Here is a 27192-nt window from a genome sequence, read left to right on the forward strand (position 1 = left end):
GGTGACCTAGTGACCAAAACTAGAATAAATTTATATCTTACGTATGATAATGCTGCACCACTCAGTTATGAGCTGAATTCATTTTTAGCAATGGTTGGCAAGCATGCTAATTTATGATGAGGTGCCCAGATTGTGTCACTCCTCTGGTTCCTATCAACGTAGGCAATTTATAATGCCCGGTCTTCTCTTCTGTTCTCTTCTATCCCACTTCATCCCAACTTTTAATGGAACATTCCCACAGTTCAATAAAAAGCATGACTTTTGGACTGATTACTTGGGGTCATCCCTCCTTGTAGACTAGACTCTGACGTAATACAAAGTAGCTGAACCTACTGGTGGAGCTACTGACAAGCAACCAAGAAAGAGAAGTAAAAAGCCTTGGGAGGAGCTGGAGAGAAGAGTAGGTGGAATGTAAGAGTACATAGAAAGGAACTGAAGAAACACAGTGATAGAGAGTAGTACTGTGGAATTGAAGATGAAAGAGCTAAAATTAAATCTCTAAAGAGCTACTTCCTTAAAGGCAATAAAAGATGATCTGAAGTTTTTCTGGTCCTTCAATGCACCTCACAGATATCTAGGGAGGTCAGGGATTTCAAGTCCAAAGAGTAAGAGGAGAACTGCTTAAGTTCTGGGATGGTCTTCTCTTTTATGAGCTTAGAGTTACCACAATTTTTTCCCCTTTAGCTTCTCTTCTCTCCTTTGAAGACTTTCCTAAATGAAAAAGCATGGGGAAGGATAGGGAAAGTGATACTATATTTAGTTAAAAGCCCACAAAGATCATAGATAACTTGTATTCCACTAATTCCAGGCAAATTGATTATTTATTTAAATTTTTCATTATTTAATTTATGAAATAAAACAAGCATTTCCATAACATGGTATAATAAAAAAGATGCTACAAATTTATTATGCACAATTTACTATTAATATCTAATGCTATACATGTCATACATAATACATATTCTAATATATATTAAATACATAAAATGTAGTAATAATGTATAATTGTCATGTAAATTTTTTTAAAATTTTCCTTCTGCACCCCACCCCTTGCACTAGAGATGGCTACCATTAAAATGTATGTATATGTGTGTATTGTTTTATACTTCTATTTATCAATACTTTTTCTGAATGCAGATAGTAACTTCCTTCACATGTTAATGTGGGTATTTATAAGTTAAAAAAAAAGACTTATTTGCTCAAAGTTGTTCTTAAAACAATATGTGTACTCTTGGTTCTGCTCATTCCACTTGGAAAAAGAGGTCCATGGTGATTCTGATTAGATTTGATGCACTACTCTATTTTTTTTTTTTTTTTGAGAGAAAGGATTGAGAAAGAAAAAAAGGAGGCAAAGTGAAGACTCAGAGGAAGACTAATCAATGACAGATGTCCTGAGTCTAAGAAGGGTTTTTAGGCAGAGGTGATACCATGTGAGGCTTTGTAGGATTTGCTATTGTGGGTAAACACACTATACATATGGTACATATGGTAAGATCACTCCTGTCTTTGTTGATTTGGTAGGCAACTTATAGATTTAGAGAATTGCCTGAGGTCCTGAGAGTTAAGTGACTTATACAGAGTCACACAAACAAAAGCTATCAGAGCCAAGGCTTTAAGGGAGGTTTTCTTGATTCATAGACAGGCTCTCTATGATAAAGATGCCAGTGTAATCATAGGAAAATTCAATGCCTTCCTTTCCTTTTGTTTCTATCACAACAGTTTTGTTATTAACAACACAGGTCGCAACGTAAGAAATTAAAAAAAAAAAGAATTCTCAACTAAATCTTATCATTTTTAATGTTCTGTATTAAAAGTTTCAAAGGTGTTCAATGGAAATTCATGCAAGGCATGTGAACAAAGTCCAACTGGCAGTCTCATAACATAAATAGTAGATTTACTATTGCTTTGTCTAGGGGAATTTGGATGAATCTGAATAAATTTGTATTCTGATTATAGAAAAGGGGGAACCAAGCTGGTGCCTAAATGAAATATTCAATCATCTTCCAGGTTTCAAGATGTTCAAAAGGTACCCTTTAATTATCTATACAGCTGTCAGAGAACACAGGACTCTCAGCTGAAAAGAGGAAGATCTAAGTCTTAAAGAAAGCGACTTAATTTTTAGTACAAAAAATAAAATGGAGATGTGAGTAGAAGCTTGGCCAAATTGGCACTGGAAATGAATCAATAAGCACATAGACTATTCCAAAAGGGAAAAAAACAAAACAAAACAAAAACTTCTGTGACCATAAAGATCAACTCTCTGGCCTTTCTTAATCAGGCAGGGAGACCTCACAGAGGGTGGGGGAAGACTCATTTACTATAGAAAAAGACAGTCACAGAAGGGTTTCCCCAGTGAGGTATTCAACTATGTGTAAAATGCTTTCCCAAACCAGACAGATTTTCTGCTGAAAAGCCCAGCAGGCAGAGGAAGTCTGCCCTGAGACCTTCTGCCAGAGAAGGCCTCAGGACTTTTGCTGGTGAATAGATGTTTTCCATTGATTTACTACAAATGTAGGGGTTTGTTTCACCATTTAAAAAAGGCATTTTGTCATCAGTTCATTTTGTAGGTAAAATACTTTGAAAACTTTGTCTGCAATAAAAAAGATTATTTGCTTTACCCCTATTTGATACATCATCTTCACTCCAACACAGCTTAAGTTGAAATTTAAATTCAACCAATAATTCCAAGGTGACAGTTTTAACTGCAAAGTCTCCATTTCTACCACAACCAATTTATTTAATGGAAGATTTTAGAGCACTTCCTTAAACTGATTCCAAACAGCTTGAGAAAAAAATAGTGGAGGGGAATAACTTTCAAATGCATTTAAAAATAGAAACCATTACAGTTTTCACATACACTAAATCTTAGCCTTAAATGTTATTGTAAACTAAACTGAACCTTTCAACTCCATTTTAGAAAGGATTTGTAAATGATAGCAATATAACCATTATTTAAATAAAAACAAAAACATAGCTTTATTAGACAAAAACAACCTCACAACTTAACACATTAAAAAAAATATAAATATAACAATTGCTATCAAAATATAGCTAAAAGACTATATTTATTCCATATGAACAAACCAGGGAGACAATATGACAAAATGTCTAGAGTCTATCTCCTAGAGAAAGGAGCATGGAGGAAGGAACACCTAGTTTCAAATTCTATGTTTAATACTTACTAATTGTGTACTACAAGTAAATCTTAGCTCCCTCATCTATAAAATGAGGATAAGAAAACCATTTCTTTCACAAAGGATTGAAAGGTTCAAATGAGAACATATATACATATACACATACATACAAAGCACATTCAAAATGTGCTATTAGATAGTCGCATTGTCCCACAATGTCTAATTTTCTAGTCCATTGACATTGATCACACTCATTTGTTTTGAAAAATTAAATTACTTATAAAGCCTCCTAATTATTTAATAACTCTCCAAGATTCAGTTTCTTAATCATAGCTATCTTTTATCTTTAAGCATAGTGTATAGCACACAATTGGCACTTCTCTAAATCTCTGAGAGACAAAAAAAAACATGTCTAGCAAACATATTTCTAAAAACAGATGGGGGAAGCAGAGTTGGTTAGCATTCAAAATACAATCCAACTTTGCTGATGGTTATTTATGAGCTAGGTAAGTAGAAGGAAAATTCAAGCAATTCCTCTGATATATTGACTCTTTGAGTCAAACTTTGAACATGTAATCTATCTTTCATATTCTTTCTGTTTTGATAGAATGAATAACTGAGATGGTAAAATTAAAAGAGCACTATATAAGGATCACAAAACCTGGGTTGTAGTTCTAGCTATTTGATCATAGGTATAACACAGAGCATCTCTCGGAAGAATAATGTCCTCCTAATCTTAGCACAGGATTGCAGTGAGGACCAACTAAGATAATATGCACAGGGATGTTTAAAAAAAAAACAACCCTATATAAAGCACTGTTATAACACTGAAAAGTTATAGTTATTATTTACGTGATAACATTAAAGAAGCTTTTTTAAGATGAAAACATAATCAGATATGGTAAATATTTAACAATCAGCTTTCTAAAGATATATGATACACTTTTAGATTTAATCTGAACTATTAACACTTGCTCTATCAATTAGGTCCAGACAATCAAAACACATGATCAAGTCCTGATTGGTAGTATTTGCCAATTCCCAGATTGTAAATGTGTACACTTAAAATTTAACAACTGGCTCACAGGAGCTGGTTAGCCACAGAATAACCTAGAATAAAATCTTTCTTTTCGCTCTTCTACACAATTGAGAACTGAATGCATTACAAGGAAGTAATTAATCAATATGTAATCAAATCAGTAATGCTATTATTACTGGGAAGGAAGCAATTATTTCCTCAGTGACATATTTACCCTCCCTTTGACTTCCCAAGGTGAAATATCTCTATCTTCCTGGCATCCTGCATCATTGCTCACTTGCAAAATATGAGATCCTTGAGATTGGGACTTACATTTGTATCAACACCCCTTAGCTTAGTGCTTTGACTTTAGAAAACAATTAATAAGTACTTTTTTTCATGTATTCAATCAAAAATAAAAGAGATGTGGTTACAAAGACTAATCATAGGATAACACAATTAAGAATGAAAAAAGGCCCACTTTGACAGAATAATCATCGTCATGACCTTATAAGGATATGTAGTAAAATAATTTATTTCTTTGCCATACTGATATAAATCTAGGGTAAATGTAAAATTGTATAAAAAATTCTGTTTCCACGTCTAGGAAATACAAGACAAAATTTAGAAAACATGACATTTCCTTATTTTCCTATCATAGAACACGTGAATAAAACAATACTTTGTCAACTGTATACTTACAATACTTCTTGTAAGTCTAAATGCCTTTCCTGAATGAAATTGCTAGTTTTCTCAGTGGATAGATTTAAAAATTGCAACTAATATACTAGACTCCTCCAAAAGATATTTTTCAAATTAAAATTAGCACTTTACAAAATTTCCTTGATATTACACATCTACCATAGTATAACATAATTGAAAATCTCACTAATAATAGGTGAATTTATTAATTAAATTTTTGTGTAACAATGATTTTACCAAGTAAAAATATTTAAATAATGATTAAGCTTACCTATTTATTAAAAGAAAGCAATTATTACATGCCTACTATGTGCTAGGCACTACACTGAGCACTTTTATTATCCGATCCTTACAACTTTGAAAGATGGGTACTATTATTATCTCCATTTTCCTGTTGAGGGAATTAAAGGAGACAGAGTAACTTGCCCAGAATCATATAGCTACTTATAGTTGTCTTATATAAAGCTTAGAAAATACATTCATGTAAATTATTTCATTTGTATTTTTAATTGATAAGAAATTTGAGTTTGAGATTGATTCAGACAAAATCATACAGTAAGCACCAAAGATAAGACTCCAATATGTGCTTTTGACTTCAAAACCTATATGCAACATCACAATTGCAGAATGTGTACTTGATAAAGGTCAATATTAATCTTATTAGAGTTTTTATTTTAACACACATTTAAACACACACATATTGTACCTGCTTTCAATTATCTTTCAAATTTCCCTGTCCTGCCAAAATACTGCAGCATCTAATCTCCTAACACTGTAATTTCTACTTGAGTGGAAGAGAGCATACCTCAGAACAACATGCAGAAAAACAGAAAAATAATGGGCAGAGCCTTAATATAACTGAATTTCACCAATAGAACTGTTCTTTGAAGCACTATGAACAGAAGGAAGGCCAATGTGACAGAAGGCCCCAGAGATTTCATTCTTGGATACAAGGATACCAACCTAGAGGGTAATTGCCCCCTGAACTATATAGCTATCAATTTAGAGAGGAGAAGATCAGCCCCTGAGAGGGACCTAACAAGAATCTACCCAGCATGAATGGAAATAGCTAACTGCAACACCTGCCCACTACAAGTATTTCAGCATTTAGGATGACCCACAATATCGTTACCCTTTGAGATTAAGGTACCTCTGTTGAGGCAGTGTGGCAGAGAGACAAAAAGTAAAGTCTCTGGTGACAGAGGTGATTATGTCATTTTCATTCATGTTCAACTCTTTGTGAGTGCACTTGTTTTTTTGTTTTTGAAAAGATAATGGGATAGTTTGTCTTTTCTTCTCCAAGTCATTTTACAGATGAGAAAACTGAGACAAAAAGTGTTAAATTACTTGCTCAAGGCCACAGAGCTCATAAATGTCTAAGACCAGATTTGAACTCATGAAGGTGAGTCTTTCTGACTCTAGGCCTAGGGCTCTATCAACTATGCCATCTACCTGCATGAAGGCAGACAACCTGGGTTCAAATCCTCAGCCACTTATTACCATGTCATTGCTAGGAAGACTTTTTAAAGGCTACTTTTAAGAAAATTGGACATATTAGTGACAATTTCATGAGGAAACGATTGAAAATAACATCACTGCAGCTTTCAAAAAAAAAAAAAATCCTAATAGATATCTATAAAAATAAAATCAAGGAGCTAGAATCAAACACTAGAAGTTATTACTCTTTATAATCTGATTCCAATTCCACCCAATACAAATAAAACTTTTATAATATCATTGAGAATTTATTAAACTACATCAGAATCAAAGCATCATCATAGAGAAAACTATTAGTCTACAAAATTGCCCTAATCAAATGTGTGTGATCTTCAAGTTGTATGTGCTGAAAAGTTCTCAGAACATAAATTAAGACTAGTTTAAAAATGAAATACTTATCATTTACATCATCCTGTATAACAAAGATGTCTCTAAAATTATTTAATTAACTCTTTAGAAGACGAGCATATAGCTCAATACAAAAGCATGCATTTTATCCATCTTTAAATAGTCTGACAAACATTAAAGACAGTTGGAGATAGCAACTTGTCCTAGAATGATTTCTATTTGGACTTCAACAATTTAACAAAAACAATAACAACTCACATTTATATAATACTTTTATACACATCTCAAAACAAATCTGGGAAGAAGGTGCTATTATTTCCACAGTATAGATAATAAATGTGGGGCTCAGAAAGATGACTTGATAGACTTATAAAACTAGATAGAGTTTAGGGCTGGATTAAAACCCACATCTCATTAGTTCCATATTTAGTACCCTGAGCACACAACACACTAACACTCTTCTTCTCTTTGCTTTTGCTCTGGGCTCACCAAACAAACTTTTTGTTATCACATTAGTTTCTCAAATAAGTTTCTTTAAGGGTCAACAGTCAAAATGAATATTCCAACCTGCTTGGTAACTATATTTTTCATTTTAAATTCACATCATTAAGTATAAAATAATTGGGTTACCGAGAATTAATTCATCAAGGTTCAAATGCTCTAGATGAAATCAGAAATACTTTTTCATAGTCTAAACATCTCTAGACACTGAAGATACGATTCCAACAATGTATTGAGTCTGAAATAGTCACTTTTCCTTAACTACTTTTTTCAATACTAACAAAATAGGCATCATGAACTAAAATTAAAAATTCTGCTTAAAAATGCAATGTACTGCTGTTCAAAGGAAAATATGATATATTTCCATGTGTGAAACTTTTTCAAAGGTTTGATACTTTTAATATTATAGTATCCTCCTTTACTTCCAGAAAAAGAATGCCATTTTTCTTTTCTATTCACAACTATCATTGATCATTTTCATATGTTGCAAACAAGCATGTAGTAACAAATTTTCATGACAGACACATACACTCAATCAGTTTGTAAATTAGCTGCTTTTGTGAAGCCTTATTAATAAAATGGAAAGTAAAATTTAGGTCAGTTCATTTACAAGCTCAGCTAATGGGCTAAAAACATGGATATCATTCTACAACATAAATTCAGTTTCACTCTGATCCAACTATAAACATTAGCACCATCAAAGACAAAGTTTGTTGTAAAATGGAATGATCTAACTATAAAACTAGATTAATTTCCAAATCATATCCTTGTTGCTAAAAAAAAAAAGAAATATCACAGTCATTATTAAAATATAAAATGAAAGCAATTAATTTTAGTGCCCATTGAGAATTAAATTGTAAATAGAAAAAAATTATATTTTAATTGCACCTGTTAAACAAAAACAATATTTCTGATAATATTTTAATTTTTTCTTTATGTTTTGCTCAAAATAGAGAAATCAAACATTATTTCTCCTGGAAAATAAAATATGCAATGATGGAAGATAATAATAGAATTTGGTAGTCTTTAAAACCTTGACAATTGTATGGGAAAATTGATAGCAGAATAGGTCAGAAACAGGGCACTTGGCTCCAGTCTTTCCAAAGTGATATATTATGAACTCATATTCTCAATGTGTTCTAAGTAGCAGAAAAGTTCCAATGTAAGAATATGCCAATAAATTTTGCACTTACTTTGCAAAGGAATGTTTTTAATGCATTGTAACTCTAGCTGTTCTGACTGTACATTCTTTGGCAGTGTCTTCATCTCTCCATTTCCATTGTCTGCTATGGACAGTGGTGGATTGTTGATGGATATCTTTCTTAAGGTTTTCATATATTGTTGAACTTCAGCCAGCAGAGCTGCCTGTATTGCTTCAATGACCTATTGAAATAAAATTCAAAGGAAAAAAATGATGTTTTTGCAGGATTATTTTACAGGATTTTGATGGTAATTTTGATGGTAATATTTGAGTATGAAGCCAAAAATAATCCTTTTCATGTATTAAATAATTGAATTATTTTGCACATGGAAAATGAGTATATATTGTGCAATTTTAAAGTACAGTTTCAAAAGTCCTTATATCCTAAAAGCATGAAGCTACAACAAAATAATGAAGTGGTTACTCATAAATACCAAATGAATAGGCTACTTCTTCTTTCAAGAAAATTAAGGTATAATCCACAAAATAATGTATAGCTTTTTAAGAAATATTTTGAATACTCCAACTCATATGCCTGGAAAAGCCGGAAATTACTGTATTTTAATAGAATTTAAATGTGAGATTTTCTTAGTGACATTTCTATGGTACTTAAAACTGCAATTCTAACTCTCTTATATATCTACATATATGTTTCTAAGCATGGTATAGACTAGTAGGGTTAAAGCTAGACAGTATTTTAGATGTTGTCTAGCTCCCCTTTCTACTTCCTAACTCCACCAAAACAAAATAAAACTAACCCAACAACAACAACCTTTGTTCATGACAAAACTAAGGCCTAGAAGGGTTAAAAATGATTAAGGACTGTTATGATTATTGCTCTAGAGCTACAAGGAAAGTAAGGGACCATCTATTCTAATGTATTCATTTTGCAGATCATGGAGCTAAAAGCTAAGAAGTCACAAGGCCTTTCCCCAAAATCCAACAGGTTAGTAGTGACATTTTTAGATAAATAAATAAAAGCCATTTATAATCATATGAAAAAATTATCTAAATCAGTATTGATTATAGAAATGAAAATTAAGATAATGCTGAGGTACCACCTCACATACATCAGATTGGCTAAGATGACAGGAAAAGAAGATAAATATTGGAAAGAATGTGGGAAAATTGGGACACTAATGCATTGTTGGTATAGTTGGGATTGATCTAACCATTCTGGAAAGCAATTTGGAACTAAGGCCAAAAGGCTATAAAACTGTGCATATCCTTTGATCTGGCAGTGACACTATTGGGTCTATATTCCAAAAAGATTCTAAAAGATGGAAAAGGACCCACATGTTAAAAAATGTTTGTAGAAGCTCTTTTTGTAGAGGCAATGAACTGGAAAATGAATGGAAGTTCATCGATTGAGGAGTGGTTGAATAAACTTTGTCATGTGAATGTAATGGAACATTTCTGTTCTTTAGGAAATAATGAGCAGATTGATTTTTAAAAAAAGCCTAGAAAAACTTATATGAACTGATTCTGAGTGAAACAAGCAGGACAAAGAATATTATTTTCTTTTTTTTTTTTTTTTTTTTTTTGCTTTTAATTTCAAGGTAGTTTTTCTTTTTGGTTCTGATTTTTCTTTGGCATAAAGACTGATAACTAATATGGAAATATATTTGAAATGATTGTACATATGTAGAGAGTTATAATCTATAGAGTGGTTGCTGAACTGGGGAGAAGAAAGGAGAAAAGGAGATGAAATTTATAGCTCAAATGCTTACAAAAATGAATGCTGAAAACTATTTACATGTAATAGGAAAAAAATAAAACACTATTAAGTGAAAAACAAAAAGAAAAGTCCCTGGAAAGTGGTAATACTTTATATTTACTTAGACAAAACAACACAATTGAGTGAAAATATAAAACACAACTGCAATTTGGTATTCAGAAAACAGGGGGAAATGTATAACCAACTTTAAGAGGGTTGTCAAGAGAATTTTGTACCTAAAGATTTTCTTTTTCTTTTATTTATCCATGCCTATTCAAGTAGTTTACCCTGATTCCATACTGCAATCAGGAGCCCATGGATTTTATGTTTCAACCTTATACAAAGCCTTGTACTTTATCTTTACTCTTAGTTTGCCCATTCTGGCAAAAGTACTGCACACTGCACTGCTTGATCATGACAAATAAGAAGGAGGACTAGACATTTTTTTCTGATTCCTATGACATTTCAAACTCCTGCAAAATAAAAATTGTGAGCCAAGGATAAAAAAAAAAAAAAACTTCACCAGCTTTATGATCTACAAAACTCATTAATACAAATGAAAATTTCACATAAGATGAAATGATTGACATTTACCCTGAGGCTACTCAGCATCTCCTCTCTCACCATGTACTGGTAAGTAAGGTTATACTTGCTAACCCAAGGCTGAATGCTAGGGCTTGCAACAAAGCTCAGCCTCACATACCAGAATCCCCTTCCTCTCTTGAGTATCGTAAAGATCCTGAATCAGGATTGCAGATGTTTGGGCTATGGGTGCTAAATTTCTGCTGAGGCCCTGACAGCACAGACTGCGGTAATAGTATTCTGTACTGCAATAGATCTCTGCAAAAGAGCAGAGAAACTGAGGGAAAGGGGAAGGAAATATGAATTGAGACAAAGTTCAATTCAACAATATACCACATATACCTGCTCTCAGAGTCTTGTTAATTCAAACTCCAAATGACAAAAATCACTCTCAGCTGCAGTAGGATATGACTGGCAAGTCACAGAGATGAGGTATGGAGGGATGAGACAACATGCTGTGTGTGTGGGAAGGGTGAGAAGAGGGAAAAGGAGCTGTGTAATACTCTACTAAACCTGAGGAACAGAACCCAGAATCCAGTTGGCCCCAGTTCTATTCTTCCCCTATCTTAACAGTCAGTGGGGATAAAGACCTATACTGATAAATTTCTCCACATCAGAGAAGACTGAGATTCAGAACCTAAAGAAATCCCTATCAAAGGAGGAATCAGAATGTGAGCAATAAGGGAAATAAGGAGAGCAAAAGGGTAACTTTAAATTATCAAAGATCTGAGTAAGAAAGAACTGGAAGATATTGAACATGAGCAGATAAATTAACAGGAAAAACAATAATAGCAAAAATGGTTCTTGAATTTAGGAATGATGTGGTTGTATCTGAGTATTAGGAATATCAATTTAACAATTTTGTGGAACAGAAAAGAAAGAAAGCAGGCAGGGGAAATTAAGGGGCTATTTCAATAGTTCAAATGATTAGAGGCCGAGTTAAAGTGATGGTCTTGAGAATGAAAAAAGGGCAGAAAATAATAAGATAGGATGAACAAGACTTTGTGAATCACTGAAAGGAGGAAGGGAAAGAAGTAAGGGAGAAGAGCCAAGAGAGTAAAAGAAAAAAAAAAATCAATGGTAACTTCAAGGTTGTGGAGCTGAGATAGGACATATAGTAGTGCTATTAACAGACATGGGGAAATTAGGAGAGATAGATTAAAGAAAAAACATAATGAGTTCCATTTTTAAATATCACACATATACACACACACATTTGTGAATCATCTACAAATGGATGCCCTTATCTTTGTCTTAGTTTCCCTGGATTACATAAGACAGCTCAAACAACACCTTCTTCAAGAAGTCCTTCTAGATCCCCTTAGCCACTGTGTCTTCTCCTCTGTTAATACCTTCCTTCTTTGCTCTTTTTTTTATTCTCTATCTCTGTCTCTCTCTCTGTCTTTCCTCCTCCATCCTCCCCTTTCTCTCTTGATACACACATGTACACACACTCTTACACACAGAGTATAACACATGGTAAGAGGTTAATAAATGCATGTCAATTAAAGAAATATAATAATTATCATTGAGTGTAGATGGGAAAGAGTGTAGGGTCCAGGGCAAAATCCAGAGATATCTTCATATAGAACATATAGAACATGTCCAACAAAGAGGACTAAAAAGATAATCAAACAGAAGACTCAGGAGAAGGTGGGAACTTTATGGAGGGAAGTAAACAAGAAGAGGTGGTAGAGAAAAATGCCACCAGATTTAACATGACAGAAGCATTGATCATAGGAAGTAAGAAGTTTGATGAATTTGAAATCTAGGGTGTCTGAGGGAATATCAAATATAAGAGGAATGAATATGGGGGAGAAAGGAAAATGATGAACCAGTTTTTCAATTTCTTCAAAGGTGAGGGAAAGCGGTAATAAATAACTGCTACCTGGATGTAGCACTGTAATATTGACGAAGTAAGACAAGCTAAGAGAAGTTGCTTCCTAGCAACCAACACTGATCTTTGAATGGTCCTTCATTCTTCAGCATGTTGGTTTATTAATCCAAATAAATCACTATTGAAGAAAATTATAGAAGGTCAGGAGAATGGGTGGAAAAGTTGGAAAATTTTTGCTTAAATCAGAATATTCAATGTTCTACGCCTAACTGTAAACCTACATATGGAAGTGATGATATCAATGACAAATTTAAGATCATACTACCACATGGTCATAGAGTGGGAAGAAAACTCATTGTAAAGGTTTTCACCATGGCATCAGCTATGGAAGGCAGGTCTGTTGCCAAAAAAACAACTGAATAAATTTGGAAAGTTTGGCACCAGCTATGAACATTTTTGAACACAGCAACTCATAAAAACCATCTTTTAGTTGTATAGAATATAAGCTTCTTGAAATCAAAATTGCTGTAATTTTTATGTTTGTACACTCAAAAACTAGTAGAGTGACTGGAATATAGGAGAATCTGAAGAAATGCTTGTTGAATGAATAAATGAATAAATAAATATGGAGATTTTAATCTAACTCACTCAAATGAGTACTCATATTAGTGAAGTCATTGATCCTTTAAGTCCAGGTCATTAAATGTGTGTCAAATTAACAATATTGTAAGCTTTTTTAATCTAAATGTTGCTCATGTATATTTGGTCCCGATGGTTTCTACTTACAGCTTAACACTATGTTCTTAATACTTTAAGGTTCAGTTATTTCATCATTTCAGGTATTCTCTCTATTGAAACTGACTGTATCCTTACAAGGTAGCAGACAATGTGGGAGAGTGATTATGGCAATAAATTAACTACCCTGTGGCTAACAAGGTTTGAAACTACAGAGTACATTAATGTAATTACAAGCTCATGGAAATTGTGTTCTCTCCTTTCTGTATAAATAATATCATTCATCCTGCTGGTTTTATTAACCAATTCTTTGTAAGCCTTTTTCTGTAGAAAAACAAAAACAAAAATTCTGGGATAACCTCAATAGACACTGGGCTAGGCAGCCCACAGGAGTGTAGGATCTAGGAAATGGAATTGACAAAGTGGATTTGTGAAGTTTCCAGATTCCTACAGGATGTCCCCCAAAGCAGAATGAATAAAGATCTCATATTGATATACTCAAGGAGGAGATATTCAAAAGCTTAAGGCTTTTGGGACACTGCAAACTAGATCAAATCTCCATGGTAAAAACATCTTCTGGATTTCCTTTGATGTAAAACTATTGCCTTCCTCCCACATGATAATTCCTATGACTCTATAAAGATTCTTCATAGGGTAAGAATATGTAGTAAGACTGACATAGAGCAAGTCTGCAAATCAGATGGTTTTTGGCCTATGGCCACCTAGCTGCAGTGGGGTGCTAATTATTTCCAGTGCTATGCGCAAGTGAAAAAATTACACACTCCACTGGATAAAATATCCTAAAACATGACATTTGATTAATTAATAAAATAAATACATATGCATAGCTTCTTTTACTATTTGTAATTTTAAATTTTGTATATAATGCATCCAGGAGTAAGTTGTTGAATCTTGTTTTTATCGATGCATTTTGTCATAATAAATTCCTATTACATTCATAATCAATATGAATATCATCAAAAAACAAGAAGAAGTGAAATAATAACCATGCAAAACATTAAACATTAAAAGCAGGATCGATTACATACTCAGAGCTCTAACACTTACTAACTCAAAAGTGACTTCTATGTGGCACACGACCAATTGCAAGTAACCTCAAAATGCAGATTGCCAATGCAAAATCTATGCCAAGTCAATATCAAACATAGCCACTGCTAGTGAAAAAATGATCCATCTTTTAAATATCCGGTGATTCTAGAATGCTGCCCTGATTATTAATAATAGCAAATATTTATGTAATACTTTATGCTATGAAAGGTACTTTACACATATTATTCAACTCAATATAATTTAACAAACATTTACTAAATACCTACTAAGTGCCAGACAATGTACTAGGCAATAGGGAACAGAACAAAAACAGTCATTACTCTTCAAAAATTTACATTTTCCTGGAAGGTCTTTCATTCTTGCATTATCTTACCAGGACTTCCCTACAGTGTAAGGAAGGTGTTATGGTTATTTTCAGTTGAAGAAACTGAAATTTGAGAACTAGTGCCTTTTCCAGAGTTGCACATTTCTCTAGGACATATGAAATCTAATTTAAACTCAGGTTTTCCTGACTTCAAATCCAGTATCATCAGTCTTTAAAATCTTTGTTTTTAACTAAATAGATACAATTCTAGAATTGTCCTGATGAAAAGAAAAACAAGAGATCATAATTAAGAACCAATAAGTTTAAAGTTAAAGATACTGCCTCCTACATGAAGCATTTCCTTATCTTTCTGAGTGAAAATGACCCATCATTTCTTCATATTTCTTATGGCATGTTATGTGGACAACTGTTACCTTGCCATGATGATTCATAGCTATTTGTGCCCATGTTTATCCCTTCACTGGATTGGATGCTTCTTGAGACAAGTGATTGAATCTTCTCCCATCTTTGTATACACAATGACTAACACAGTCTTGTACAAAGTGCTCAATCAATGTTTATCAAATTGAAGTGAAAAGAATGAAAGTGGTTTTCCAAAGAAACATCTGAGTTATTCTTCCTGACTTTAGGCTTTCCATATTCCAATCCTCAATATATCTACCATCATCACATTAACTTCTTATATATCATATCGATTGCACTGATTACCTGATAAAAAGTTTTTAAGAAATAATAGTTTATAACATCAAGGCCCTACAACAATATCATAAAATTGGAAAAGTTCAAAAGTAGTTGAGACCTTTATGTTATATAGTCAAATTGAAGATGTCAATTAAGGGCCTCAGAACTCATGCAGAAGAAAGCATGACTAGTAGGAAGAGCACTAGAAACAATTGAAAAACTAGAGTTTGAATATAAAATCAAGAACTTACTAGAATACTTGTTTATGTGCTAAAAGAACCTATTAGAATGCTTACTCCCTTGCCATTTACTCCCCATACTCTTCCTACATGTTTTAAAATATTATCTAAATGTCTAAAAAGATCTATTTCTTTTCCTTTGGTACTCTTGTCCTATGGAACCATTATTTGAGTGAGTGAATGTTTCATGTTCCCAACTAAATCAAGCCAGCGTCAATTATGCTTTTTGTTCACAGATGATTGTGCCCTAAGTGCAGACTTTTGAGACTGAAATGCAACCACATAGAGATCAATTCTCTGCTTTTTGTGCTCATTTTGGCCTGATAATTAACACCAAGTAAACAGAGGTTCTTCATTATTCAGCACCATACTAACAATACATGGAATCCTTAGTTACAGCAAATGGAGAAATTTTTAATGTTGTGGATAATTTCACTTGTATTAGCAGTAATATTGTCTAAGGAGGTACATGTAGATGATGACACTGACACATGTATTACCAGAATAAGCTAAGTGTTTGACAGAATCATGGGAAAGAAGAGGTTTCAGGCTGCTTACCAAATTGAATGTCTACAGAGCCATAATGCTGACCTCATTTTTGTATGCCTATGAAACCTACACAGTATAATAGTGCCTTGGCAGGAAACTGAGCTGCTTCCATTTAAGTTTTCTTAGGAAGATTCTGAGGGTCATCACGCAAAACATAACACCAGATATTGAAGCTTGAGCTGAATTGCCAAGCATTCAAATTCTATGGCAAAGAACACAGCTTTGATGGGCTGGCTACCTTATTGGAAGGCCAAATGTATATTTCTTAAAAAAACATTTTTTTTTTTTTTTTACATAGAGATCACACAATGCAAGTTCTCATATAGATGTCAGAAACATACAGGGACACACAAGGTTTCTTTGAAGAACTTTGGAATCAATTGTGAAACATGGGAGACACTGGCAAAGGACTGCTCAAAATGGTGTGCCCATATCAAAAACAGCACTGTGCTTTTATCAGCAAAATGGAATTGTAGTAGTTCAAAAGAAACATGAGATGTGCAAAATTAGAGATATCTCCACTCCAAATGTACTTATAGACACTTTATGCCCAGTCTGTGATAAAGCCTTCTAAGCTTGTTTTCGTGTGATCAGCTACAGTCAGACATATTGCACTTTCATCCCAATATAGTGATATCATTTGCGTCTTTTTCCAGCATAAAGGACAACCACTCCCACAAAATCCTAATCTCCCTAATATATAAGAATCTTGTAAATTTTTGAAGAAAGCTATCATATACATACATATATGTGTGTGTGTGTGTATCTGTATATATACACATGTGTATGTAAAGAGAGTGTGTGTTTTTTTTCTCCTCCAAGTTAAATATTTTCATTCCTCTCAACTAAACTTTTATTGTACTGCTTTGAGTCCAATTATTCTGGTCCCATGCCTCTCGATGAATTCTACATGGTCAGTGTCCTTTGGGCATAGAAATGAATATGAGATTCCCCAGGTGTGGTCTAAAAAGGGTAGAATAAAGTTAGACTCTGACTTGATTTATTCTGGACTCTATAATTCACTTAATAGAGGTTAAAATCACATTAAATTCTTTGTTGTCACCAGGTTCCACTCTCAAGTTTTATTGAGTTTACAATCCAATAAACGCTCAGATTTTTTCATGGCAACTGCTATCTAGCTGTTATCTCCCTCCATGCTATCCTTCAAACTAAAGGTTAGAATTTGATTTCTCATTATTATTATTATTATTAAATATAAGTTCATGATCTAATGCCTTGTGCATAGACACTTTATAAAACCTGTATAAGTAGCACCAATCAAGCCTCTCCAGATATTGTTAACCAAATTATGTCATTCAACATGCTAACTTCTCTCCAAGCTTAATGTTATATGCAAATTTAATTAACATATCAAGCTCTTATTTCTTGCACTTCTATTGCATAGCAGTTTCAAAAACATTTATGATTTATATTTTGTATTACTTATTATCACTTTACATGTATTGGAATAGCCTTCCTAACTAGACTGTAAACTCAGTAAGTAAAGAAATATATTTTTCTGTATTCCTAACAATGCCTAGAAGAAAACTGAGAATATAATGTTTACTTGCTGATATATGAGTAAGTAATACAATTTTTGCAGGATGGGGAAGACTAGGTCTCCAAATTTTATTCAGGCTGAAAGTAAGCAGTTCTACAAGGCTCTGGTCCCATTGCTGATCAGTATGAAGCTGCATTTCTAACTTGGACTAATTTATCAATCTGTAGATAGCCTGCCCCCCCCCAAAAAAAACAAACAAAACAAAAAATCTTCTGAGCATTTACCATACAGTACTGAACCTCCGACATCCAAATGAAACTGTTTTGGCTAGCTTTAGGTAAGAATTCCCAAGCTCAAGTGATCTACTAGCCTTGGCCTCCCAAATAGCAGACCTGACCTTAAACTTAATTTTTCATATTAAAAAACAAAACAAAACAATAAAATCCAATAACCTTTGGTCAAAAAAAATTTCAAAGTATTTCTGAATAAATAAAATAAAATTTTATAAATGGAAAAGATTTTGAACAATACTAATTCAAATACTCTGAGTATGAAATAAGTTGGAAGTTGACATTAATTTTTGACAATAAATGAAACTTGGAAAAGAATTCTAATTTTCCCCTTAATGCTGAGTGTCACAGAGTGCATATTTGGTGACAAGTACAAGGAACAAGGTAGATGATGTAAAAACCGATCTATAACAATATTTTTTAAAATGTGTATATGATAGATATCAGTGATAAAAGATATGTTTTGAATGTTCCTTTCAAAAAAAAGTTCTATTCTGTATAAAACTACAAAAACAAGTCATATTTGTGAACATAGTTTAATTATAAATGACAGACTATACCACAGAACTGTGAACACAGTTATGCCTCCCACCCCCTGCCAAAAAAAAAAAAAAAAGTGTTTAAGTCCTTTCAAAAGAACTACATCTAAGCATTAGCCTTTTTTTTTTTTTACTACATAGGTGCCCATAGATTCAAAATAACTTTTATACAATTCTTTGCCTAGGAAGAAGCTATCATGAAACTGGATCACATATTCATTACTGGAATTACTACTGTGTTCCAGCCAAATAACATTTTGTAATGATTTTCCTTAACATCTTGGAACAACAAAGTGCCATAAAATGGCACAAGACATCGTGAAGGTGTCTATAAATCTCTTCTTCCTGCCTGTCTATCCTTGTGTGCAAAAATCATTTGCACATCACTCATTCTTACTCTGGCCTTTAGTGGTTTTCCCCAGGTTCTACAGTTAAGCAACATTTTCCCCAAAGGATTCTAGTCCACCATTGACACTCTTGAGTGTGAGCATATCTAATCTTAAGAGCTTCCAGTAACTTGCAATAACAAAAGCATGTAAATTGCAAGCCATTACCTCTCCAACTCTTCCCCAACAGTGTTTCTCAAGGTCAGTCATGTTTAGACAGTGGGGAAAAAAAAACTAGTTTTTTTTTCCCCCTCTTTAAGACTGATATGTTTTTCAAAAGGGGGAGAGGGATGTCACGCTGCCCAATATTTCATGATCATCCACCCAAGACAGCTTTTCATATAACCTGTCCTTAGATATTCACACTTCAAGCCTCTTGTTTTTCATTTCTTGCTCTAAGAATAGTAACCAAATGAATACTCGTTGTTTCCAAAAAGTCCCTGATCATCATTTATGTCACCATTCTATTCCTGTGACTCCTCAGCAAAAGCTCTCTTCCCTATTCACTATGAAAGGTTTCCTGAAGGCAGGACTTTATATTGTCATTGCTATTTTTTTTAAAAACTAGGTCTTCTGGTCTCAACTAGCTTGGAATTGCAGTGGTCATTCATATGCTCAATCCTAATACTTAATTACATAGGAGCATTAATCTGTTCTTTTATTTTTTTCTTTTTTGATCTGGCCCAAGTCACTTACCCCTTAGGCAGTTTGGTGGCCTTCTGTTATTGGGAGTTTATTTCATAGGTCCTGGACTTAGTATAGATACCCAAACAGCTTTAGCTTTAATGTAGTTTAGAACTCCCAAACTTAAGCAACTCATTAGTCTCCATCTCCCAATAACATAGACTATATGAAGTATGTGACTATATGCAGATGTCTTTTAATTTATATCTTAGCACCTACCATAGTGTCTGGCACAGATTATGCATTTTAAAATGTTTTTCTTTTTTTTCTTAATTCTGTGTGGGACTGGTAGGGTGCAAGACCCCCTTCCCAATCCAATTAACTAACAGAGACATCATCGGGTATAAAGAGAAAACATTTATTTAATCCCTGCAGGGAGAGGCCCAGACACACCTGGGAGCCATCCCAACTCTGCCATGTGCTCCTGGAACCTGGTCAGCTTCCAGCTTGTCCAGGATTTAAAAGCAAAAAACTCGAGTCATCTCATTGGATAGACTAATAGGATGTAACCATCCTTGACCAATGATCACTAATGGTGGCTGCCTCCCACAGGTCACGTCACTTCCTGCAACTTCCTGTATCTCTGGTTCAAAGTCCATTCTTCCAGAGAGTAAAGAACCTCCCTTAAAGTCCAAAGTTCTGGGAACAAGGATCATGTGACAATACTGAGAAATACTTTATCCATTCAGTCCCATTCAATTCCTAGAAATCAGAATAATTCATTTGGAATCATTCTCTTCAACATTCCTTCAAAAATGATAATAACAATAGATATTTATGTATTATGTTGCCTATTACATAATTGCTTTAAAGGTTGCAAAATGCTTTATTATATTATTTTATTTGATCTTTACAACAACCCTACAAGGCAAGTATTAGACCCATTTTACAATTGAGAAAATTGAGAATAAGATAGGCTAATAAGATAGACAACGAATAAGTCAGTGTCACAACATTAAGTGGCTTAGAAAATATTTGAATCTAGTTCTCCCAAATACAGCAGCTGTTGAGATAAATAAGTGATGTATCTGTGTTTGACTGTACGTATACCTGTGTACACATATTTAGAGTTCACTTTTATAGGGAACATAAACCCCTCCTTTTACAAATGTGTGAAGGCAATCCCTACAATTTATCTATCGAGATGCTTATATGGGGAAAGTCAATGTGTCTGTATAATCCTGAGGCACTGAACAGTTAAATGACTTATCCAGAGTCATATAGACATTATAATTTGATTTAGTCATTAAAAAAAATCTATACATAAAAAAGAAAATAGCATGAAATTAATCAATTCTTGTTGAATATTATTACTGCAGTTTTTGAAATTGGCAGAATACAAAGACTTACTCATTTTTTCATATTTCTCTCATTTATTATATTTGTTTGAATAAAGAAATTTTATTTCTTTATTTTTCTAATTTTTCTAATTTTCTAATTTTTTCTAATAATTTTTTCTAATAAAAAAAATTTAATACCTTAAACATAATATAGAAAGGTAGGGTGAAGATGTAGAATGAACAGTAAATTTAAAATCAGCATCTGGTTTGATGCATTGCTATTTATCTCCTGGATGAAATGGCTTCTGTATTCCTCATGTTTTTATACTAAAATCACAAAGGGGAAGGAAAGGAATTAGACCCATGACTTAAATAATATAGGAAACTCCAACTGAGGAACCTCTCACCACCTTTTGTGTGACTTTTGTCTTAAAAGAATTATCTACAGCAGGGGTTCTCAAAATGTGGGTCAGGGATTTCATATGCCCAAGATCCTTTCAGGGGGTTATTAATATTATATTAATATTAATAATATATTAATATTAAGCTGTTTTTATTTCTAGTAAAGTAAATAGTAAGTGATACAACCTACTTGGGTGTCTCTATAATTTTTGACAGCATAAAGGAAAGTTGAAGCCAACATTTGAAAATTGAAAGTCTATAGTACTGAGAGATTAAATGATCAGAATAATATGGCTACTATATATCAGAGATAGGACTTGGTCCCTAGTCTTCCTTTAAGCTTGCTATGCCCTTTGCCACCTTAGTACAGAAAGGGGGTAACAAAGCTGAGTCTGAAGTCAATAAGATTCATTTTCATGAAGATGAATTAAATCTGGTCTCAGACATTTCTTAAGTAATCCCGTGACATCATTTAATCTTGTTTGCCTCAGTTTCCTCATCTATAAAATGAACTGGAGAAAGAAATGGTGAACTACTTCAGTATCTTTGTCAACAAAACCCCAAATTTGATCACAAAGAGTCAGACACAACTTAAAAACATATAAGAAACAACAAGAATGTCACATTGCCTTTTGATTATATGAAACGCCTAATTTTTGCTACCTGTCTAATGTCAAAGAATAAGATATAGCTCTTACCTCAATGGAAATTATAGCCTAGTTGAATAACAAAGAGATATGTGTGATACATGTGGAACAAAAGCAAACTGTGCTCATTTCACAGGTGAGGAAACTAAGGCAAGGACAGGTTATACAACTTTCCTAGCATTGCCTAAATCAGGGACAAGAATAACATTTCAACACTAATATGGTATGTATACTATTGATCCACTGTTTGATTTTTGGACTTAATTTGTAATTTCATTGATGTAGGTGGTGAAGAAAAGGCCTGGTAAAGAAGAATGATGCACATTAACAACTACTCTGAAGGTTGTAGTTTTAAGAAGTCACTTAAGGCATCTAAAGGTTTAAACAATTAATCCACAGATGCATGGTCAGTTTGTGTGATAAGCAGAGCTTGAATTCACATCTTTCTGCATCTGAGGCCATCTCTTTACCTATTTTGCCACAATGTCAATTATTTGACACTGTCCAAATTTGTGAGTTCCTTCAGGACAGGGATTGTTTATGTCTTTTTTTCTCATATATTTAGCAAAGTTTGAAGCACATATAAAGTCCTTAATTATTACTTCTTGACTTGACTTACTTGCTAAGGTAGGAAAGGGAAAATAAATAGCTTAGCCAGCAAGCAAAAATCTAAGAGATCTTCTCTAGTGTGACTATAGTGCCAAATGTGTGGCTGTTGTGTTGATCAAACTTTCAGTCATGTTCTTGGTTTGCTAGGCCAAAGCTAACTTTAGAAAGCTAACAAGCAACGGTAAGGCAAAGTCAAATAATTTTCATTTACTTTTTTGCCTTGTAATAGAGGTATTTTAAGCCCACTGGCAGAGCTTGACTATGTGACATTTTTTATCTGTTTGGTGTTCTTCCCATGGTGTAAAACATTTGGAGGAAAGCAAATGGAGGTGGGCAACATAAGACTATTTTGAAAGTTAAGGATAAGGACTGAGAAAGCCATACTGGTAGCTGAGCCATTTCTGCCTCCTGGCAGCACTCTGCAGGAAAGAGATTTATTTTTAAGGGATTTATGGAATGTCCAATTTCAGTAATGAAGGAATGTAGGTATAGAAAAGGGCACTGGCTGATCTTGAAGTGAATTTCCAGGACAGGATGAAGCTCCTGGGCTCTTGCAAGTAGATTACACAGAGTCACACAGGAATTAAATGGCCTGCTAAAACTGTAGCAACCCCAGAAATTTTTATAGTCTTCTCTAAAACAGATGTGAATAGTTGCTTGGTCTCACTCCTATTTCATAAAGAAGAGAGTTCTTTTTATAAGATACTGAACTCTTCTGGTCTGTGACTAGGGAAAGGACAGAGGTAAAGGAATTCATCTCCTGAATGAAATAAGTTACTTTCTTGAGATTTCTCTCAAGATACATGATACATGAAACTGAATGCTATGTCCAATCCATGAAATTAATGTCTCTGTGATAACTTAATTATTTTAAATCATGTCCTTCTATAAAGATGAATAAATGAAGCATCATCAAAGGAAGGAGAAAAAGAACATGTGGGGATAAAGTTGAGTAATACTCTTAGATAAGAGCAGTAGTCATGTTCATGGGGTACAATTTAAGAGTCTAATATTCATTTGTCCCCTAGAAACAAAGTTTGCTGACCTTACTCACATTTGTTATAGCATAAAAAGCTATGTTCCAATATGTTCCTTGCAGTGGGATAATGGATGAAAATTCTACATTTAGTTAATCAAGTCAAAAAGATTTGTGGATTATCTACTTTGTGAGAGCTACAATGTTACTATATATACAGAGGTTTCAAAGGATAAGACATAGTTCTTACCCCAAGGGAAATTATAGCCTTGTTGGATAGCAAAGAGATATAGGTGAAAAATATCATTAAAAGAAACCCTTTTCCCTCCCAGTAGTATATGTTAAGGACTGAATTACACGGTTCATACAAATAGAAATCATGCCTTAATATTCTCACTTTCTTCCCCAGTGCCAAGCAAAGTGCTTTTACACACACTAGATGAATAATAAATAGTTTTTGAATGAATGAATAAGTATAAAAACAGTGATAGTATCAATAAAAGCTACAGAAGAAACGCCTATTATTTATCTCACAATATACTCTTTGAGCAAGACTTTTCTATACTCCAGAAACATTCCACACAGGAGATTGGACTTGAGTAGGGTTTTGAAAGAATAATTGGATTTAGAAAGATGGGAAGACATCACAGCCAGGGAACAGTATGGATTAAGGCCCAGATGTAGAGAATGGCCATAATGTTTTAGAATGACATGAAGAGACTAGTTTTGTTAGAATAAGAGGTTTGGTAGGAGATAAGCCTAAGAACAGATTGCGAGAGGTCAAGAATTTTGAACTTGACCCTAGAGGCCACCACTGAAAGACTGACTTACAGCAGGGCATATTAATGTGATGAAAACCCTATTTCCTGAGAGATTAATCTACCTGATATATATGTAGGAGAAAGATACTGAAGTCATAGGTAACTAGTTCATGGACTAATGCAATTGAACAGGCAAGATCCTAAGTGGGAAAAGTGGGACTAGAAAGAAAGGGATGTATGTAAAAGGCATAATTTAAAATTCATTTCTTTATCAAAATCTGACATCTCCTCAGAGGCTGGATAGCTATTATCATGACATGAGGATGAAGTGGCCAAAATTTTTTAAAAAATTTCTTCGTACAATACAAATGAATATACATATGAATTCATATATATCATGCAAGAATATTCTCTTTTCTCTTCTCTGACTGCTGGATTCCCTGGCTTTCTTTCAAGTCCCAGCTAAAATTACTACCTTCTGTAGGAAGTTTTTCTTAATTATATTAATTGATTATTTCCTTAATTATTTTAAATAAATTCTGTATATAACTTATTTGTATATTGTAAACAGCTGTTTGCATGTCTCTTCCATTCAACTATAGGCTCCTTGAGGGCACAAACTCTCTTTTAGCTGTCTTTATACCCTCAGTGCTAAGTACAATGCCTGGAATATATTAAATAAATGTTTATTGATGGACTGACTACTACTCCAAGACAAAATATTTTAGAAGTTCAGTTTTGAACTGGACAGCTTTTAGAAGGAGGAAACCATAGAGAATGATTTAAGAAGCTCATGTCATTTGTGAGACTAGTTTTACATCATCACAAGACCTTTGTTCTTTTCTCTCTTCTCATTACTTCATATTTTTCACATTCCTTTTCTTTCTCTCCATTTTAGACCTGTCATAGGCAATGCTTAGCCTTACTTGTGAAACCCAGAAGAGGTACTAATAAGACACTTATTGTTTTTTGAGTAAAGAGAATGTGTATCAAACAAAGGCCTTAGCTTTTAAGAACTACCTTTCACATCATGAACTGCCTCTTACCTGTACAGATTGGTCTCTCCAGCAGGAAACTAGCTTCACCAGGGAAAGATCAGCATCAGGAAAATGAAATTCAGTTTTACCTAGAAACATGCAAAATATTCATTGTGACTTAAGAGTATTCAGAACATGTAATTTCTGAGGCAAATGCCTGCTCTACTAGATTGTCAGCTAACAGTTGATTTACATTTTCTGAAAATTCACATTTCACAGTCAATTTAAATGCATGTCATTACTTGTTGAGAAGATAAGGGCATCTTGAAACATTCAACTAATAAAAATTTTCCTTCTAGGAAAAGCAAAATCCTTAATTAAACTCAGTCATCCACATCTCAAAGCTGTTTACATTAACATTTTCTATATGGATTGAAGAAGAATAATAAAAAAAAAATAGTGAAATGGAAAGAAATGTAGTCAAAATATTATTATGGTTCTGTGGAATGACAAGTAAATTGATTCTTGGGGAAGAAGCAAATTATCATTGGCATTATACTTGCTTCTTTCTGGCCATAAACATATCTCAACTCTCCCTAATCCTTAAAACAACCCTCACTAGATTCTAACTTGCCCACTAACTACCATCTAATATATTTTCCCTCTTATTAAATTAAACTCCTTAAAAATGTGTCTACAATTGGGAATTCCAATTCTCTTCTAACTTACTTCCAAAGCGCAATTTAGATTCTGATTTCTTTATTCAATTGAAATCGCTCTCTCCAAAATTATCAATGACTTCTAAATGTCACATCTAATGACAACTCTATTCTCATTCTTCTTGAATTCTCTGTAGTATCTGATGCAGTTGATTAACTTTTCCTACTAGATATTTTCTCTTCTCAGTTTTTCTGACTTTGCTCTCTCTTTTGAATCAACTCTAATCTTTCTGAATGTTTCTTTTTGGTCTTTATTGCTAGATCTTTATTCATGTCATACTTGCTAATGGTGCATAGTGCTCTATCATGAATTCTCTCCTTTTATTTTCCTGTTTTATCTCATTTGTTGATCTCACCAGTTTTTAGTCAGTTCAGTTATCATATGAATACAGATAAGTGTCAATTTTATTAATCTACCCCAATCCCTTAACTTAGTTACAGTGTCCCATAGTCAACTCCCTTTTGGATAACACAAGATCCATGTGCCATAGATACCTTAAATTCAATACAACATAACTCATACTCTGCCCCCACCCCCATCCACCTTCTTTCAAAACCTCTTTATTAACAATCAAGAAGACCACAATTTTTCTAATCTCCAGATTCACAAGTTCAGTGTTGTTCTTTGGATAACACTCTTGTTTGCTGCCTTACATATTAAAATAAGTTAACCACTATCATTTCTTCATAAAAATTTCTCATTTCTTACCATTTCCCCCCCACTTGCAGACCTAAGAATTTAATTTCCTGGGCTATTAAAATAGACTGGTGGTTGGTCTCTCTATCCAGTCCTTCTTGATTATAATTAGTCTTCCATTCAGTTGCCAAAGTGATTTTCCCAACATATAGATCTAACCAGGTCACTTCATCCCTTCAATAAGCTCCAGTAGTTCCCTAGTATCCAAGTATCTAGTAAAAAATATAAATTCCTTTGTTGGGCATTATACCTCTTTATAACTTGGATCCTTCCTTATATTCCAATATTATTATATAATACTATCCTCCATGTACTTTACAACCTAGTAACATTGGTCTATAAATGATGCATCTTTTCTTTATATGTCTGTTCTGGAAGCTTCCCATGAAGAAAATGATCTCCTCTGACTCTTTAGAAAACCTAGATTCCTTTGAGACTTAGCTTAAGGACCGACACTTATAGAAATTACTCCCCAGACTACCAGTATCATCTCTAAGATTAGATTCTACCTCTATTTATCTTTCTTGTATGTTCTGATTTTCAAATATTGTCTTCTCCCAACAGAAAGTATGTTGTTTAAAGTCAGA

General features: G+C 33.5%; 1 protein-coding gene across 2 annotated transcripts in view; it reads right to left on the reverse strand.

Moving 5' to 3' along the window:
- WDR72 (WD repeat domain 72) overlaps window positions 1-27192 on the reverse strand; it is a 270383-nt gene that overhangs the window by 68880 nt on the left and 174311 nt on the right. For both annotated transcript variants that reach the window (XM_031955230.1, XM_031955231.1), the window contains exons 18-19: window positions 25259-25338; window positions 8394-8583 (exon numbers count right to left, since the gene is read on the reverse strand). In XM_031955230.1, coding sequence (XP_031811090.1) covers window positions 8394-8583; window positions 25259-25338 — 270 coding nt within the window. The remainder of the gene's footprint in view (window positions 1-8393; window positions 8584-25258; window positions 25339-27192) is intronic.

Source organism: Sarcophilus harrisii, chromosome 2 (genome assembly GCF_902635505.1).
Source record: "Sarcophilus harrisii chromosome 2, mSarHar1.11, whole genome shotgun sequence".
Lineage (NCBI taxonomy): Eukaryota > Metazoa > Chordata > Mammalia > Dasyuromorphia > Dasyuridae > Sarcophilus > Sarcophilus harrisii.